This window comes from Synchiropus splendidus, chromosome 16, assembly GCF_027744825.2.
Source record: "Synchiropus splendidus isolate RoL2022-P1 chromosome 16, RoL_Sspl_1.0, whole genome shotgun sequence".
Taxonomy (NCBI): domain Eukaryota; kingdom Metazoa; phylum Chordata; class Actinopteri; order Syngnathiformes; family Callionymidae; genus Synchiropus; species Synchiropus splendidus.
In genome coordinates this window covers 20,303,030-20,317,083 of record NC_071349.1, presented here as the reverse complement: position 1 = coordinate 20,317,083, position 14,054 = coordinate 20,303,030, and the positions used below count along the sequence as shown (strand labels likewise).

At 53.8% G+C, this 14,054-nt stretch overlaps 4 protein-coding genes across 10 annotated transcripts in view; 2 read left to right on the top strand and 2 right to left on the bottom strand.

The window, feature by feature from the left end:
• Positions 1 to 557: 557 nt before the first annotated feature.
• im:7136021 (uncharacterized) lies at positions 558 to 3,390 on the bottom strand. The gene is made up of 5 exons (XM_053844529.1): positions 3,007 to 3,390; positions 2,031 to 2,906; positions 1,775 to 1,969; positions 864 to 1,071; positions 558 to 798 (listed from the first exon to the last, which is right to left on the bottom strand). The coding sequence occupies exons 2-5, from the start codon at positions 2,683 to 2,685 to the stop codon at positions 570 to 572; spliced, it is 1,287 nt and encodes a 428-aa protein (XP_053700504.1). The 5' UTR covers positions 2,686 to 2,906; positions 3,007 to 3,390; the 3' UTR covers positions 558 to 569.
• Positions 2,301 to 5,780, top strand: cinp (cyclin-dependent kinase 2 interacting protein). 2 transcript variants are annotated; one of them, XM_053844544.1, is made up of 6 exons: positions 2,301 to 2,708; positions 3,025 to 3,673; positions 3,916 to 4,075; positions 4,188 to 4,308; positions 4,661 to 4,790; positions 4,854 to 5,780. In XM_053844544.1, exons 2-6 carry the CDS (start codon positions 3,667 to 3,669, stop codon positions 5,054 to 5,056), a joined length of 621 nt encoding a protein of 206 aa, XP_053700519.1. In that variant the 5' UTR covers positions 2,301 to 2,708; positions 3,025 to 3,666; the 3' UTR covers positions 5,057 to 5,780. The 2 variants fall into 2 exon arrangements, with proteins under 2 accessions (XP_053700519.1, XP_053700520.1); XM_053844545.1 differs by having other exon boundaries at positions 2,301 to 2,895.
• Positions 5,478 to 12,496, bottom strand: znf839 (zinc finger protein 839). 2 transcript variants are annotated; one of them, XM_053844463.1, is made up of 11 exons: positions 10,337 to 12,496; positions 9,394 to 9,910; positions 8,810 to 9,288; positions 8,601 to 8,729; positions 8,422 to 8,535; positions 8,244 to 8,336; positions 7,659 to 7,835; positions 7,477 to 7,581; positions 7,313 to 7,400; positions 7,089 to 7,182; positions 5,478 to 7,015 (listed from the first exon to the last, which is right to left on the bottom strand). In XM_053844463.1, exons 1-11 carry the CDS (start codon positions 11,135 to 11,137, stop codon positions 6,418 to 6,420), a joined length of 3,195 nt encoding a protein of 1,064 aa, XP_053700438.1. In that variant the 5' UTR covers positions 11,138 to 12,496; the 3' UTR covers positions 5,478 to 6,417. The 2 variants fall into 2 exon arrangements, with proteins under 2 accessions (XP_053700438.1, XP_053700437.1); XM_053844462.1 differs by having other exon boundaries at positions 8,810 to 9,910.
• tecpr2 (tectonin beta-propeller repeat containing 2) overlaps positions 11,734 to 14,054 on the top strand; it is a 16,934-nt gene continuing 14,613 nt past the window's right edge. The window contains exons 1-3 of one of the 5 annotated variants that reach the window (XM_053844451.1): positions 11,734 to 12,067; positions 13,373 to 13,468; positions 13,829 to 13,969. In XM_053844451.1, the coding sequence (XP_053700426.1) occupies positions 13,388 to 13,468; positions 13,829 to 13,969 (222 nt within the window). In that variant the 5' untranslated portion in view covers positions 11,734 to 12,067; positions 13,373 to 13,387. Of the gene's footprint in view, positions 12,068 to 12,197; positions 12,496 to 12,683; positions 12,833 to 12,872; positions 12,892 to 13,001; positions 13,307 to 13,372; positions 13,469 to 13,828; positions 13,970 to 14,054 lie in introns of those variants that run through there. The other 4 variants (XM_053844453.1, XM_053844452.1, XM_053844450.1 and 1 more) reach the window with 4 other exon arrangements.

Below are 14,054 nucleotides of genomic sequence, written 5' to 3'. Positions count from 1 at the left end.
TTGGCCAACACCGCCACCTAGTGGTCAACCACAGAATCCGCTCAAGGTCGATGTGATGACGCGGTCCTGATGCGAGCCAATCACAGGCCGTTTCCCCGGCTCTCACGAACAACGCTACCGAACCGCTGATTTGTTTGTCCGGGATATTACAACACAGCAATCGTCAGCTCACACCAGAGACCCGGAAAACACCGTGTTTATTGGTCATTTTTCTGCTTGCTACTCTGCAGTAAGACACGACAGTGAGCGAGTCTGTGGGCAGCTGATTCAAAGGTTGAGAAGAGACGTGTCTGGTGAGGAGGTCATGACCTCCCAAGCCCTTCTCTCACTTCAGGAGTCCATTTACATGCTGTCGAGGCACCGATGGACAGAGGTTTTGCCCAATAGTGCGACAGAACATTGTCCTGAAAGGGTTAAAAATGCCTCCAACCATTTCTAAATGAAAAGGTGAAACACAAAACCATCAAGAGTGACCGGTTCCTGAAACAAGCCTTGACCGCCTGGTGGTCTCACTTCACTCGCGTCCAAGTTCCGCACCACACTGGGGTCCATTGACGCTCCTGCTCCGTCTACACTGAAGCGATGCAGTTGCAGGTCAGCAGATCTGACTGTGGCCTGGTCACCACCCGGAACCTGTGGTGGACCAGCTGCTGCAGGCGTGAGACGGTCAGCGCTGCACGCTGCGAGGACACCATCGACTTCCCACAGGGACTGTAGAAGGACTCGATCACCTCCAGGGTCTGAAGGTGCTGGAGGTCTTGCAGCCGCAGTATGTCGTCGTCCGAGGCATCACGTTGCCTGCAGAAGCATTGGTGTCACCGTGGTGGAACGTCTGAGATGGTGCTCGTCCAGGATCACCTCACCTGATGCGGAGCGTGGTCAGATTAGGAAAGAGCTGCGGGATGAACCTGAGGAGGCTGGGCGAGCCCCAGGGCTCCAGGTGCAGGCACTTGAGCTGCGGCACTCGCTGCGACACCAGCTTCAGGTCCTCCGGCTGCATGTCCACCTCCAGGGAGAGGCTGAGCAGCGACGGCGGCAGGAAGTCGGCGTACACGGCCAGGGCGTGGCCTCCTGCATGCAGAGCGCGGGATCGCGTCACACTCTGCTCATCCCGGATTCAACAGCACCACCGGTTGCTTCTAGTGATGGGCACGTGGACAACGGAAGCTACAACAATCATCACCGGTTCAATCCCAAGACAGCAGTCAAAGTCAGTGTGGCCCTTCCAGTGTTTTGGTCATTCATAGCAGATAATACTGATAGAATCATGACAGTCAAATATGCACGTGCTCTCCCACACGCTCTAAAATAGATTCCAGAAGAACGCAAAGAATAAGCGCAAATGATGCGGCGTGTCAAAAGCTTGGTGTGAAACGCTGCACTGCAGGTCACTAAGCGGACGGGACGGTGCCAGAGACCGGGGTGTTGGGATCGAGAACATTGTGCCGTCTGTGTGAAGTGTTTTCAGAAATGATGGGCCGGTTCAGAGCGCATGGAAACGCAATGATCCGACAGACGATGAGCCAATAAAGAGCATTCTGAAGCGACGCAGCAATGAAGTTCGGAGCTTCCAACGGCACCGACCACGTGACAGCGATATGTCGATCCAAGCTCCGACTCGGCCGTTTGAATCACTCCGCGTCAGGACACGAGCTCCCAAGCCTCGGCGTCACTTGCCCGTCGCCAGCATCCCAACACCCGGTGAGGGAGAGACTGGCACCTCGCGTGCGACCCGCCGCCGCCGCCGCCACCACCACACGGGTCTGATCCTCACCAGCCACGTGGAGGCTGCGCAGCTGGGGCAGGGCCGACAGCCAGGTCTGCAGGTGGCAGCTGGGTCCCGGGACGCTGTACATGTGGTATATGGAGAGGCTGCTGAGGCGCGACAGCGGCTGCAGGACCTGCGGCATCACCATGGCGTCGTAGTCCACCAGCTGCAGGTGAGACAGCGTCGGGTTGTCGCCACCTTCTGCAAGAAGAAGCGGCAGATTTATTGAGCCGGATCCACGCGGGGGCGGCGGAGTACTGGCCTGTCACCAGCGCCGGGTTGAAGAACTCCTCCGAGAGCGTCTTGTACTGGATCATGCTCCAGGAGAGGCGGCGCAGCTCGGGCAGGTGCGCCAGGACGCGGCTGGGCGGAGGAAACCTCTGGCTGCCGTCGTGGTGGAGCATCAAGCAGGTGAGGCGTTTGAGCTGAGCCACGGCGTCGATCAGGGCGCCGGTGGAGCAGCTGAGGCGGACGTTGCAGATGGTCAGCTGCGTCAGCTGCTGACTCAAAGGAGGCAGGAAGTCGAGACTCTGCAGGGGCTTGGAGCAGAAGGTGACGGACAGATGTCGCAGCTGCGCGAAGCGCCTCAGCTCCTGGATGCTGCTCTCCTCCCACGAGTCCAGGCGCAGCGTGTGAAGGAAGGGCAGCCACGCGCACAGCTTCCGCAAGTTCTTCTTCTTGCCGAACTTGAGCGAGACCGTGGCGGTGCGCCGCTGAGCAAGGCTGCGCCAGAAGTGGCTGCTGTAGCGCGAGAAGTTCCTCAACACCACGTCGAAGTCTCGCCACAGCGCGCTGCTGCCGTCCAGCAGCTGCCGGAAGTAGCCGCACGTACAGCGGAGGCTCAGCTTGTCGGCGCGGGGCAAGAAGCTGAAGACGTGCAGCCACAGCTCGTCCGGATAATCCAGGGCGGACGTCATGACGCGGCCCACGGCATCGACGGGTGAGAGCGCTTTTCTCACCCAGGAGATGGCGTTTCCTCCGCCGAGCCCCTGCGTCGTCACCGTCCCGGGAAGGGACGCCTCACTGTCACGTCCATGTTCCCGTACATGGACTCATCTGTGCTCCGTCTCGCGCTGGGACGCTGCGCAGAAGCGGCCCTTCCTGGTGATGGGAGGGTCCATTCCACTGTAGGTGGCAACTTCGCGTTGGCATATCGATGTGTGGGGAGAAAAAGAAGCACCAATATGACTTATCAAGTTAAAGAGTGTACGCATCGCTTTCCTGGATGTATTTCTAACCTGCTCTCTTGTCGGTAGCACCCCCGCACGGCGGCGTATTGGATTCGCCCATCTGCGTCACTGGTGGACTGAAGCGGTGACGCGGCTCCGACAGCAGCTCGGATGTACTATTGAGCGTCCCAGCGGGCGGCCATCCTGAGGTGACGGACGACCACGCTGCTGCTCGACCCACGCATCTCTACCGAGTCCAAACGAGCCCGCTTTTCCACGGCGCTGTGTCCCGCCACTGTGTTTACATCGTCGCTGACTGGTTCGAGCGGGCGCTGGTTTGTGACGTCATCAGCGCTCATGTCTTCTGTTGTCTCCTCCTGCGGCCTCTTCGATGTGCTTCTCGCCATTTACATGAGGGTCGTTCAACTGAAACATTTTCATTGACTGTGACGGTCAGCGATGTTAGGAAATGACCACTGGGTGTCACTGTTGTGATGGGTAACAAAGGAAACGAGAAGAAGAACAGTGGTTCGTGACGATGGAATAAACAAACCAGGTGACCATCATAAAAGTTCTGGACCATTGGTCAAACCAAACAGAACCAGATCTACTTAGGAACAAGCTGAAAGTTCGTGTTTCGTTGGCGGAGCTAGTGGGGGCGCTGCTGAGTCCCATTTTATTTCCCCGAAGAAGAGAACACGCGTTTCGTGGATCAAGACACTGGAGCAGATGGAAGGTGAGTGGCGGTGATCTGCGTGTGTGCGCGCGCGCGTGTGTGTGAGGACGCCTGCCCTACGTCTTAGCTGAAAACCATGTCGTGCATGGAAATGTTGCGTTGGACGGTTCACATTGGCGTGTTGTCGCACCCAAACATCTACACCAACCAAGGCCCGAGCACTTCACCGCTACACACCGATCCATCCAAGTGTTGTGGATGCACCACCGATGAGGTCCCACAGCGTCGTGCCTGTTCGACAGGTTGGTCTCCAGCGGCCAGGAAGAGCTCGGCGGTGACGGGCAGCGCGCGCAAACTCCGGGACACCGCGGCTGACTGGCACAACTTGATTCTGCGCTGGGAGAAGCTCAACGACGAGGGCTTGACCGTCGCCACCAGCGTGGTCAACCTGCGGCGCAGCAGGTCTGACCTCGTTCCTCACGCCTCGCCGTTGAGATCCGGCCCTGTGCATAGTGTTGACAAGGTTCATTTGTCTGTGTCCAATGGTGCTGACTGCGCGGCGGGTGTTGGTCAGTTTTCAGGCGGAGCAGCGGCAGCAGGTGGATGAGACTCCGCCTCCGTCCTCATGGCCGCGGGGTGAGACGGTGACGCTGGAGGAGGAGTGTCTCAAGCTCCAGGACATCGTCAACAAAATGGTAACCAGGAAGGCGACTCGCTGGGTTGGGCTCCATTATTTCACCTGCTCATTGGTCCAAAAATCTAGGACTTTTCTTCCACCATTCTGCGCGCTATAGGCTACAGTCTGGATGGACTAAACACTGCAGACAGCGGGGTCGGCGCCAACTGTGCCGGTGATGATGTAGGGGAAATGATCTTGATTGATGATGCACGCTGAGAAAACGCTTTGTTTTTAATCATGCAAATGTGCATGCACATCCTTCTGTTGAAGGATTTGAATGGAGAATTCCAACCCTCGTCTGAGGCTTCATCCTCCTGCCAGGGTTTGTCCTCTGTTGGAACGCGAGTCATTTTCTTTGATTCTCTCAGGCGTCCGTCGTAGCCAAGATGCAGCGACTGGTCACGACGCTGAGAGGAATCATGGATTTGGAGGCGTTTCAGTTTGGACCTGAAGGCAGGAAGGTGCCACTCTTCCACAGCTGGAGCACCCAGACGTTCGGTAGGTGGTGAAGCCGCCAGGTGGCGCCGAGTCAGGAGTGACGCGTGCACGCCTTGGTTTCAGAGGAAGCGTCCGTCTTCCTGTTGGACGCCTTCACGCAGGAGCTGCAGCTGAAACAGACCATCCTGCAGGAACTTGCTCACACAGACTCCCCTGACCTGGGCCTGGTCTATGTTTCTTGCTGGTTGCACCAACCCTACGTTCCTCCTCAGAGCCGGCTGAAGCTGGAGGCCATGCTGCTGGAGACTGGACACAGGACACTCTGATTCCACCTGCTTGGATCAGACTCGGACCATCAGGTCAAGCAGTTGTAGACGACTGAGCACACGAGGCAGCAGCTGAATACAGGCTGGGCCCATCAGCAAGTCCCTCCTCCTCATCATCATCATCCTCATCATGTCCCCATCCTCGTCTTCCATCTCTCTCTTGTCATTCCTATTTGTGACCAGTTGTTTAAAGTAATCCTAACAATAGTGGGGAGAAGGGAAGAAAGAAATGCTGTCTCATGGGCTTTTCTGGAGAATGACAAAGCTCAATGTATTTTGCTGAGCGAGCACAACACGCTGTGCTCAGAACTTGCCCTTTGATGACAAGCATTGTTTTATTAAGACGTCAGTTTTGACCTCATGACTCATCACCCCCACGCCCCCCCAACATGTCCCCGCAGCCCCAAAAAAGTCATTCCAGGTTAAAAAGAAATTCTGTATTGACGGACTACAGGTGAGGAAAATGTAACTGTGAGATAGAAATGCACATCAGAGGACATTGGAACAACATCAGGACACATTCAGAGTGAAAGCACATGTTGACTTTATGGTTGGATCCCTCCAACACTGGGCGCTTCATCAGTTCGTCCAACAAGAGCAGGACTTCACGTCATGTGTTTTGACGGCCCGGGAAGCCATCCGGACTGCGTCCTGCGAGTACAAACCACGAGTCCACTGTTTTTTTATTTTCATATAAAATGTAATAAAATAGTGCAACTTTGAACTTAGTTTTCCATCCTGGTCTACATATAAAACAGCCAACTAATTAATCTTCTACTTTTAAAGGAACAAATATGAAAAAAAAAGGACAAATGTACACATTTACAACCTGAACGTGGTCTGTTAAAAACCAGCGTTGAAATGGTCACGTGACAGCATGAGCCCACCCACAACTACTTCAAGTGACGGGTGTTAAATGATGCGGCGCTACTCAGGAGTCTATTGGTTACTGCTGGAACCAGCTGTTATTGATCAGGCGTGTTAAATATCCACTGACACCAGCAACATCAGCTCAAACGGAGGATCTTCTGATGCGCGCGCACACACGCGGCCTCATGGAAACCGTCCTAAATTTGTTTGTTTGACTCCGCAGAAGTTACTTGGAGGATGAGCAAGTGGAAAAATAGCTGGTGTCCATCTGTGGGTTCTGCCCGACTCCCAAGGCCTCCAGCACCCCCTGCAGGTACCTCTTGTCATGACACAGACGGGACTGGAAGGAACCACAGAGCAGGTCCTCCGTTTTAAGACAGCAGCTGCATTTGTCCGACTAATGAATCCAGATGTTTCAAAGGTCCAAATGTGGGTCAGCACTTCCATCACACACACACACCTCTCACCAAACTCAGGCGGCGGCTCACTGGTCACTGTGCTGCTTTGGCTCCATTTGAGGCCTCGATGCCCAGAAGGGCCTGGACTGCATCTAAGGGGACCCCCTCAGGGGTCTGGATGTGCATTGTGGTTCCATCGGGCCCGTTGACAATGACAATCTGGTCCGGACTTGGGTCTGCGGCCACTTTGTCAGTCTGGATGAAGGTCTCCTCGCCAGAGGTCTCACTCCGCTGGTTCCCGGTGGGAGATTTGGCTGGCGCCGCGTGACACGAACTGGGTTCAGGAACCTGGACCGAGCTGGACTCTGGAACCTGGAGCGTGGTGGACGCCTGAGTCCCGGCTCCCTGGGAGAGAGGAGTCGGATCTGAGCTGGAAGAAGCCGGGCCCGTGTGGTCGGTCTTCACGTCAGGAGATGGGGTCTGGGCAGTCCCGTCTTTCGGGCCCGGAGTTGGAGCCAGAACCTTTTCCAGTTCCATCACCTGGGCTGCGATCTCGCTCGGGCACAGGGCCTGATCCTGCCCAGCCATCAAGGGGTCAGCTTCTCCTCCCGGGGCGTCACTGGTGCTCACCTCCATGGGGGACACCGGTGAATGAGCTTGGGGGAGGGGCATCTTCTCCGCGGCCGAGGAACTTTAGAAGCAGATGGACAGCTTCAGTCAGAGACCAGCGCGACACGGTGACCTGTTGAGTGGACGTGACTCACCTCTGTGCTGGGGTGGCAGATCCAGAGGTGCTCACTAGAGATGATGTGGCAGACTTGACACTTGATGTGGTGGCAAGTGAAACGGCACTCACACCTGGAGGAGAAGGGAACCTTCAGGATGGCTACACCACCAAAGAGCCTCGGCCTACAGACGTGCTGCTGCCAACCCTGTGGCCCGGGGCGGGCACCACACGTGGAGGATGGAAACCTTGTTTCCTTGGTACCTGCTCTGGAGGACTCCACACCGTTCTGATAACCAGGATCACTGTTCTCCATCTTGAATCTCTTTGACGGCGGCAACATCTTGGAATTCTATCAAACAGGAGGGAGTTTTGTTCACACTACACATGAGCCGCAGTGGACCTGGGTTATATGAACCAGAGCGTACCTCCATATATCGACTATTTTTGTTGTTGATCGAGGGGCTCGGAGACACGCCGGGAAAAACCTTCATCCGGTTGACCTCGTCCAGGATTCCCAGGGACTTGGCCACCTGTTGGACGGGCCCAGTGAGACCAGTGTCTGAGGCCCGCAGCAGGCAGCAGCGGCGCGTGCGTGCGTCACTCTCACCTCGATGTTTCGCACCTCCAGCGGCGCAGCTCCACTCTGAGGACTGTTGATGTACTCCTGGGCCATCTGTTTGACCTGAGCCTGAAGGGACTCGAACTCGCGGTAGATTTCCGGGAAGCGTCCTCGCACCAGCCCGCCATGATGCAGGCCGCCACGAACGGGGCCGCTGCGCTCCACCTGACAGAGCCAGTGCACAGGCGGATGAGACGGGAGCGTGAAGGGCCACACCTGCCGCACCCCAGGGGTCATTGGTTTCACAGCGACACAAAGGGGTCAAGGTGTTTTTGACCTCTGACTCGGTAGAAGGGACAGCAACAACTGCTGCTGCTGCTGTCTGCGACTCCTCCCTTTCACCTCTCTACTTGTTGATGAACCTCTCAGCACATGTCAACATGAGATCTGTGCTCTGAAAGTGCTGCAGCTAGTCGCGCCAACCACTACTGTGACTGGTCACAGACTGATGGATGGAAGGTCTATTGACTCCACATGTGGCGTGAATGAACAACGATAAACGCAAGCCTCAACATCACCCGCTTGTATCGGAGTAACTACTGCAGTAGACGGAACACTTGGCTTCTTCCGTACCTTGGCAAGCAGCAGCTCCCACAGACTTAACACTTGGGTCAAACGAGGAAGAACGATGTCCATCAGCTCTTCATCCTCACACTGCTCCACCAGCTGAAAGCGTAGTTGCCACGGCAACACATGAATTATTTAGAAGATTTGGCAATTAAAACAGACTGCTCAGAAAGTTGTCCGTTACCTCCTCCAGTTGTTCTTTCCTCCGCTCTTCCAGCTGCTCCTCTGTTTCCATGGCAACAGCAAGCTTCGGGGGACGACCGCGTCGGCCCCTCCTGCTGATGAGTCCAACTGGCACCTAAGACGGAGCGCACGCCACATCAGCACTTTCAAGGTCATCCTTCATCACAGCCAAGACCGGACCTTCGGGGGGAGTCCTAGCGGTCTGCCCCGCCCTCTTCCCCGTCCACGGCCCCGGCCGCGCCCCCGAGGCCGACCACGACCGCGATGATGGAACCCCCTGAATTCCACACCTTCAGCTGGATCTTCTTCCTGGACCGGATGAGAACAGCAGGTGTTACGCACCACTGACCGCAGTCTGCAAGCTCAAGCTTGGGACAGTTCCCGCTCACGTTTGTTTCCATGGGAGAAGACTTGTCTTCCTCCGGGTCATAATCATCAGCAACACTGGCTGAAGGGGCTGACGCGGCTTCATCCGACTGGCTGTCGTCGCCGCGCTCCTGCTGCGGGGTGTCAGGGGGTTCCGGCTCTCCGTGGGTGGGGTTCAGTCTGTAATGACGATTCAGGCCTCCTTGTCCAATGTAGGCCTTGTCGCAGGTCTTGCACCTGTGAGAGCGGGACTTGTGGCTGTAGGATAAGGAGGTGGTATCGGAGTCAGCCAGCTTCCCGGCCTCACTTTCCTCCTCCATACTCATGTCAGAGTAGTCGTCCGAGTCAGACTGGTGGCTGTCAGCCAGGTCCTCTGTCTTGATGAACTTGTAGTCTTTGGCTTTGTACTTGGGTGGTCTGGAGACTCTCCCAGACCTGGTCTGCACTTTCAGAGCTTTTTTGTCTTTCTTCTTCGACTTCTTCACCTTCTCTTTTTCTTTCTCTGGCGGGGAGGCAGACACAGGATCAGTGGCGTGGGCAACAGCCGGAGGGTGAATCTTTGCCGGGACAACGGAGACACTAGGCGCTGGTTTGACTGGACTCTTACTGGCAGATGGGGCGGCACCAATGTCAGGGGTCTTTATCAGTGGTACTGTTAGAATCTTGGGGGCAGGAACGGTTGGTATCTTGACAGGAGTGGCTAGTGTGGTCTTCACGGCGGTGCTGGCGGTTGTCTTCACGATGGTGGGAGGGGTCTTAACAGCAGCGGCAGGCTGAACTCTGATTGGGGACGTCAGCGGTTTAGCAGCCACCACAGAAGCGGTGGCAGACGACGTCTGGCCTGAAATCTTGTGGACCAAAGGGAGGACAGATCCCACCACAGATGTGGGACTCTGCAGAAGAAGCTGAATTGGGGGTTCCCCTGGCCCTTGCTGGAGGATGAACTGCTGACCCTGCTGACCCACCACGGGCTGCAGGTGAATGATCTGAGTGCCGCTCACGTTGCCATTGGCTGATAACTTCACCTGGGCCTGAGTGGTGGGAATACTTCGGGGCTGGGGGGCAGGACTGAGCTTCACCTCCTTTTTGGGTGGACCCTGGACCTGGATCCTGAGTGGTTCTGACTGTAGGATCAAAGCACAAACAACACGTTTTTAAAATGTGTGACTTCTGTTGGTAGATGACTCACAAGCCCATCTGTAGGCTGTGGCACACGTCACCCTGATGAAGACGGGTCAGGTGTGCTGAAACCAGTTCTTAGGCTGGTCACAAGACTTGGGGGAGAGAGACAACCATGATGCAGTGACGGTGGAGGGCGAGAATAAAACAAGAAGCCCCGGGAAAACACCAAAGAGAGCTCCACAAACCATTGTGGAAGCTGACCGCTCACAGGTTCCTGCCAAAACTATAGGCAACATTCTTCCCAACTCTCCTCATTTTTTCTTGTAAAAGAGTGTTGGCCTTCCACCATTATCGTTGGTAACAAACAAATCAAGGCCATCAACATCCACTGTCCCAGCTGTGGTCTCCAGCACCTCTACCTCACTCACCTTGGCCTGGACGACTGACACTGCGCTGGCAGTCTGCACGGTGGCCTGCTGGGCCACAGTCTTCAGCTGCTGGGACGCATTGATGGGGGACGCGGTCTTGAGCGGCACCTGAACCTGCTGCTTCAGGTTCTGCTGTGGAGCCTGGACCTGATGGTGCAGACTCTGCTGAGGGACCATGATGGTTTGGTTGATGCTGGGCTGGGCGGCCTGGACCTGCTGCTGGGACTTGGCCACCTGGTTGAGCACGTCCTGCAGCTGGCTGGGACTCAAAGTCGTATTGTGGACCGGGATCGTCTTGATCACCTGGCCTTGTTGGAGCAACTGGTTGGCCTCGGTGTCGGACACCTGGATGATCTGCTGCTTGGTGAGCTGCTCCAGCAGGACCTGCTGCTCCTCGGCTGTCAACCCGGACCCCTCTACCAGGCTGCCATCGGGCTGCACGTATATGATGGTGGTCGTGTTTAAGTCCGGGGCCACATTCGTTGCCTCCGCTTCCACGAGAATGTTTTGCTCCTCGGTGCAGCTTTGCAAAAATTCCGCCAGCTGAACTCCCGGTGCTGCCGGTGTCGTTTCCGCGGGCTGCACAGCCTGATCCCCGAGTGGCTCATGGGCAACGTCCCCGCGCTGCGAGCTCCGCTCCGGGGTGGCGCCCGATATGTTCTCCGCAGAGTCGGTCTCCATAGTCGTTGCGCCTTCCACATGCTCGATTAGCTCAGTGACCTGTGGCCGAGCTGCAGTTGCCGTGGACTCCGTGGTTATTGTTGTTGTAGTCGAAATGCTGTCATCTTCATTGTCCGCCATTTTTGCTGCGAGGCTACTAGCTTAGCTTCGAAACCGAGGTAATAGAGAGACCAATTCAACGTTCCTACCGATCAAAAACACCCAATAAAAATAGATTTTTTCATGTAAAATCCGGGTGTGTTGGTGGCTAACGCGCACAACTGGAATGAATGACAACATCCACAGATGTGGTGACCAGGTGACGGTAATCGGGGTGAGTTTTCAACTAGCTTAGCTTAGCCCACTCAAGCCAGCGAAACCATAAATCCCGGAACGGAGCCTCCACTAGACGGGATTCGTTTGGCAAACGTTATGGCGGTAATTGGGTATATCTTGCTGTTGTGCCAAATGGTGACGTTTTAACCATCGATATCGTCTCATTTATAATAACGCTTTTACCAGCGAGCACAAGCAGAATGAGAAAGTAAACGGGCTTCGTTGCATATGTTGCAATGGTTAAGAAAAAAGATCTCGCAAACTATCAGCACGCTTTTTAAAACCTACATTTGACATTGAATTAATAGACCAGAATGTGACGAAAATCTACGTACAAACGCGGAGTGAATGTAAAAAAGCAATTCCTACAACCGCACAAGGCACTATTCTACCAGTCCAGAAAGCCACTATCCGGGTTTTCCAATGACGCAGAATGGAGTTTCCGTTTCCTGCTAATTTATCGTGTGTTTTTACATGATATTTTATTCAGTTCATGCCACTATGTGTGAGTCAACATTCCTTTAACTACACAAAATATCTAATTTGGCAACAAATGGCGGCGAGAACGACACAAACGGGTCCTAGCTTTACATCAGCAGGTGGCGCAGTTTGAAAGCGTCGAGAGAGAGCGACGTCTGGCCGCCGGGCTCAATGCCGTGGCTCAAACCTCTGACACCTGCCGGGGATACGCACATCTGGAGGAACATCCGACTGCCGTCTCGCTCATGAACTCGAGTGAGTAACTTGCTGCCTGGAGTCTCTCCCGCAGCCACACGGCTAACCGCTGCCCGTTGGTGCTGCTAGCTTGTCCTGAAGCCCAGTAAACAATTGCGACGTCTGTGTCAGATGGAGCCTGCACCTGTGCTGCTCTAAACACGGACAGTTGCCGCCCTACTCTCTTGGTATAAGCTCCTATGTGTGTCAGAACAACCCATTTCCGCTACATATAACCACGACCACTGCGCTCAATGTCCAACTGCTGTCTCCACACTGACCTCTTTGTTGTGTTATTGAGGCGAAACACAGTTAGTATACGCACCGACGCCGTCTGCTTCATGGATCTATGCACTGGTGAACTCTAGTGACACTGGAGTAACACTGGCAGCGGGACAGTCACTGAGCGATACAGGCTGGTCACGACGGCGAGGTCATTGGATGGCAGAGTACGTTACATTACCTTCATTGGGTCAAATGATTGCATGCATCCACGGGTGTCGGAGCTCTGCGAACATGGGACGGAGCTTTTCCTATCATCTACTCACACAGGTTTTCTGCTGATGTCATCTGATGGACTCCAACAAAGGAAGCCACTAGATAAAAGATCAACTGACCCCAAGAAAGTCAGGGATGATATATGGCCAGTAACTATATATACTTGTGATTATAGCTGTTTTGAGTGGCTGCACATTTGTCTGTGCTAAAATATGGCAGGGGCGTCCTCCTGCCATATTATACTAATCTCTACGGTCGGTTGGTCCTTTTCCCATGATAAGCACATAGGTATGATACAATGGTGGAACATTGGACAGAAACTCCAATATCATGATTTTTTTCAAAAGGTGTGGCTGCATTATATAGACACTAACAAATACACATTTTTATTTTTTTTATTTTATTTTTTTGTTATTTTCATGTCAGTTCTCAACATTATCAGCATGAAAGTCAACAAATAACTGAACACCATCGCATCATCAAAATAATATTCAGTATTTCATTAGTACACATTTTTTCACCTCAGATGTCCAAGAAATAGTCAGTTTCACTTCACTGTTTCTAAAGCCATCATTTTTTTCTGAAGAGAAGTCCATGAGATATGACAAACTGTGCCGCAGCATAATTGTAAAAGAGAATTTGGCTGTAACGTTGGGAAGAATGAGAGTTGGTTTTGAGTATTTCCTGGGGAAGTGGAAAAAAGCCTCACTGTTGACTGCTCATTCTATGGGTCAGCCATAACAGAATGGATCTTTAGTTTAGGTACTTCACTCTTATTCCGACAGGGACTAGTTTGTTATTTGCCAAAGTGTAACACTGTGTTCCTAGAGCCCAACGGAGGACATGGCGACACAACCGACCCAGGTGTCCATCCTGAGGGAGTTCTGCCCGCTCTACTACCTGCTGAATGCCATCCCAGCCAAGGTATGAAACAATGAACTGAAATTGCCAGTCCATGTACTGTGTTCTGTTTCCTGGAGGCACAGCCTTCCTGTTACCACATACCTATCATGAATCAACATTTCATTGACCGGCTTTGATTTGCTAATCAGGAACTAAAGGTTGAGTCATTTTAACTGCAACATATTTCAATGATACTTTTTTTTTGTTTTCACATGAAGCACATCTTTTATATATACATTGTTTTGCACATAAGGGTTTGCACTTTGTAACTATTTCCTTCAGGCGAACCACAGCTGATAAAAACCCCTCAATGTATGTATTTTTTTTTGTTCATCCTACACAATGTGGTCGAGGTTACCAGTGAATATGGTCGTGTGACAGGTGCAGCGTGGCTTCCGCACTGTCGTGGTCTACCTGACAGCTCTGGACAGCAGCAGTGACTTCATCGCTGTGGGCAGCAGCATCGGGATGCTCTACCTTTACTGCCGCCGCCGCGCTCACATGAACAAATACAGCCTGGAGGTGAGATGCTTTTTCCTTTGGTGATGAGTTGGATGTGTTTCCTATTATGATCTAATCCACATGCCCACAGACGTAGTTTTGACAG

Excerpts from the sequence above, each read along its gene's own strand:
- im:7136021 (XM_053844529.1), bottom strand. The coding sequence starts at position 2,685 with ATGACGTCCGCCCTGGATTATCCGGACGAGCTGTGGCTGCACGTCTTC. Across the intron at positions 1,970-2,030 it reads CAACCCGGCGCTGGTGACAG|AAGGTGGCGACAACCCGACG; the intron begins GCCAGTACTCCG and ends TTCTTCTTGCAG. Across the intron at positions 799-863 it reads CTGACCACGCTCCGCATCAG|GCAACGTGATGCCTCGGACG; the intron begins GTGAGGTGATCC and ends ATGCTTCTGCAG.
- znf839 (XM_053844462.1), bottom strand. The coding sequence starts at position 11,137 with ATGGCGGACAATGAAGATGACAGCATTTCGACTACAACAACAATAACC. Across the intron at positions 8,337-8,421 it reads GGAAAGAACAACTGGAGGAG|CTGGTGGAGCAGTGTGAGGA; the intron begins GTAACGGACAAC and ends CTACGCTTTCAG. Across the intron at positions 7,401-7,476 it reads AAAATAGTCGATATATGGAG|AATTCCAAGATGTTGCCGCC; the intron begins GTACGCTCTGGT and ends CCTGTTTGATAG.
- cinp (XM_053844544.1), top strand. Across the intron at positions 4,309-4,660 it reads AGGACATCGTCAACAAAATG|GCGTCCGTCGTAGCCAAGAT; the intron begins GTAACCAGGAAG and ends TGATTCTCTCAG. Across the intron at positions 4,791-4,853 it reads CTGGAGCACCCAGACGTTCG|AGGAAGCGTCCGTCTTCCTG; the intron begins GTAGGTGGTGAA and ends CCTTGGTTTCAG.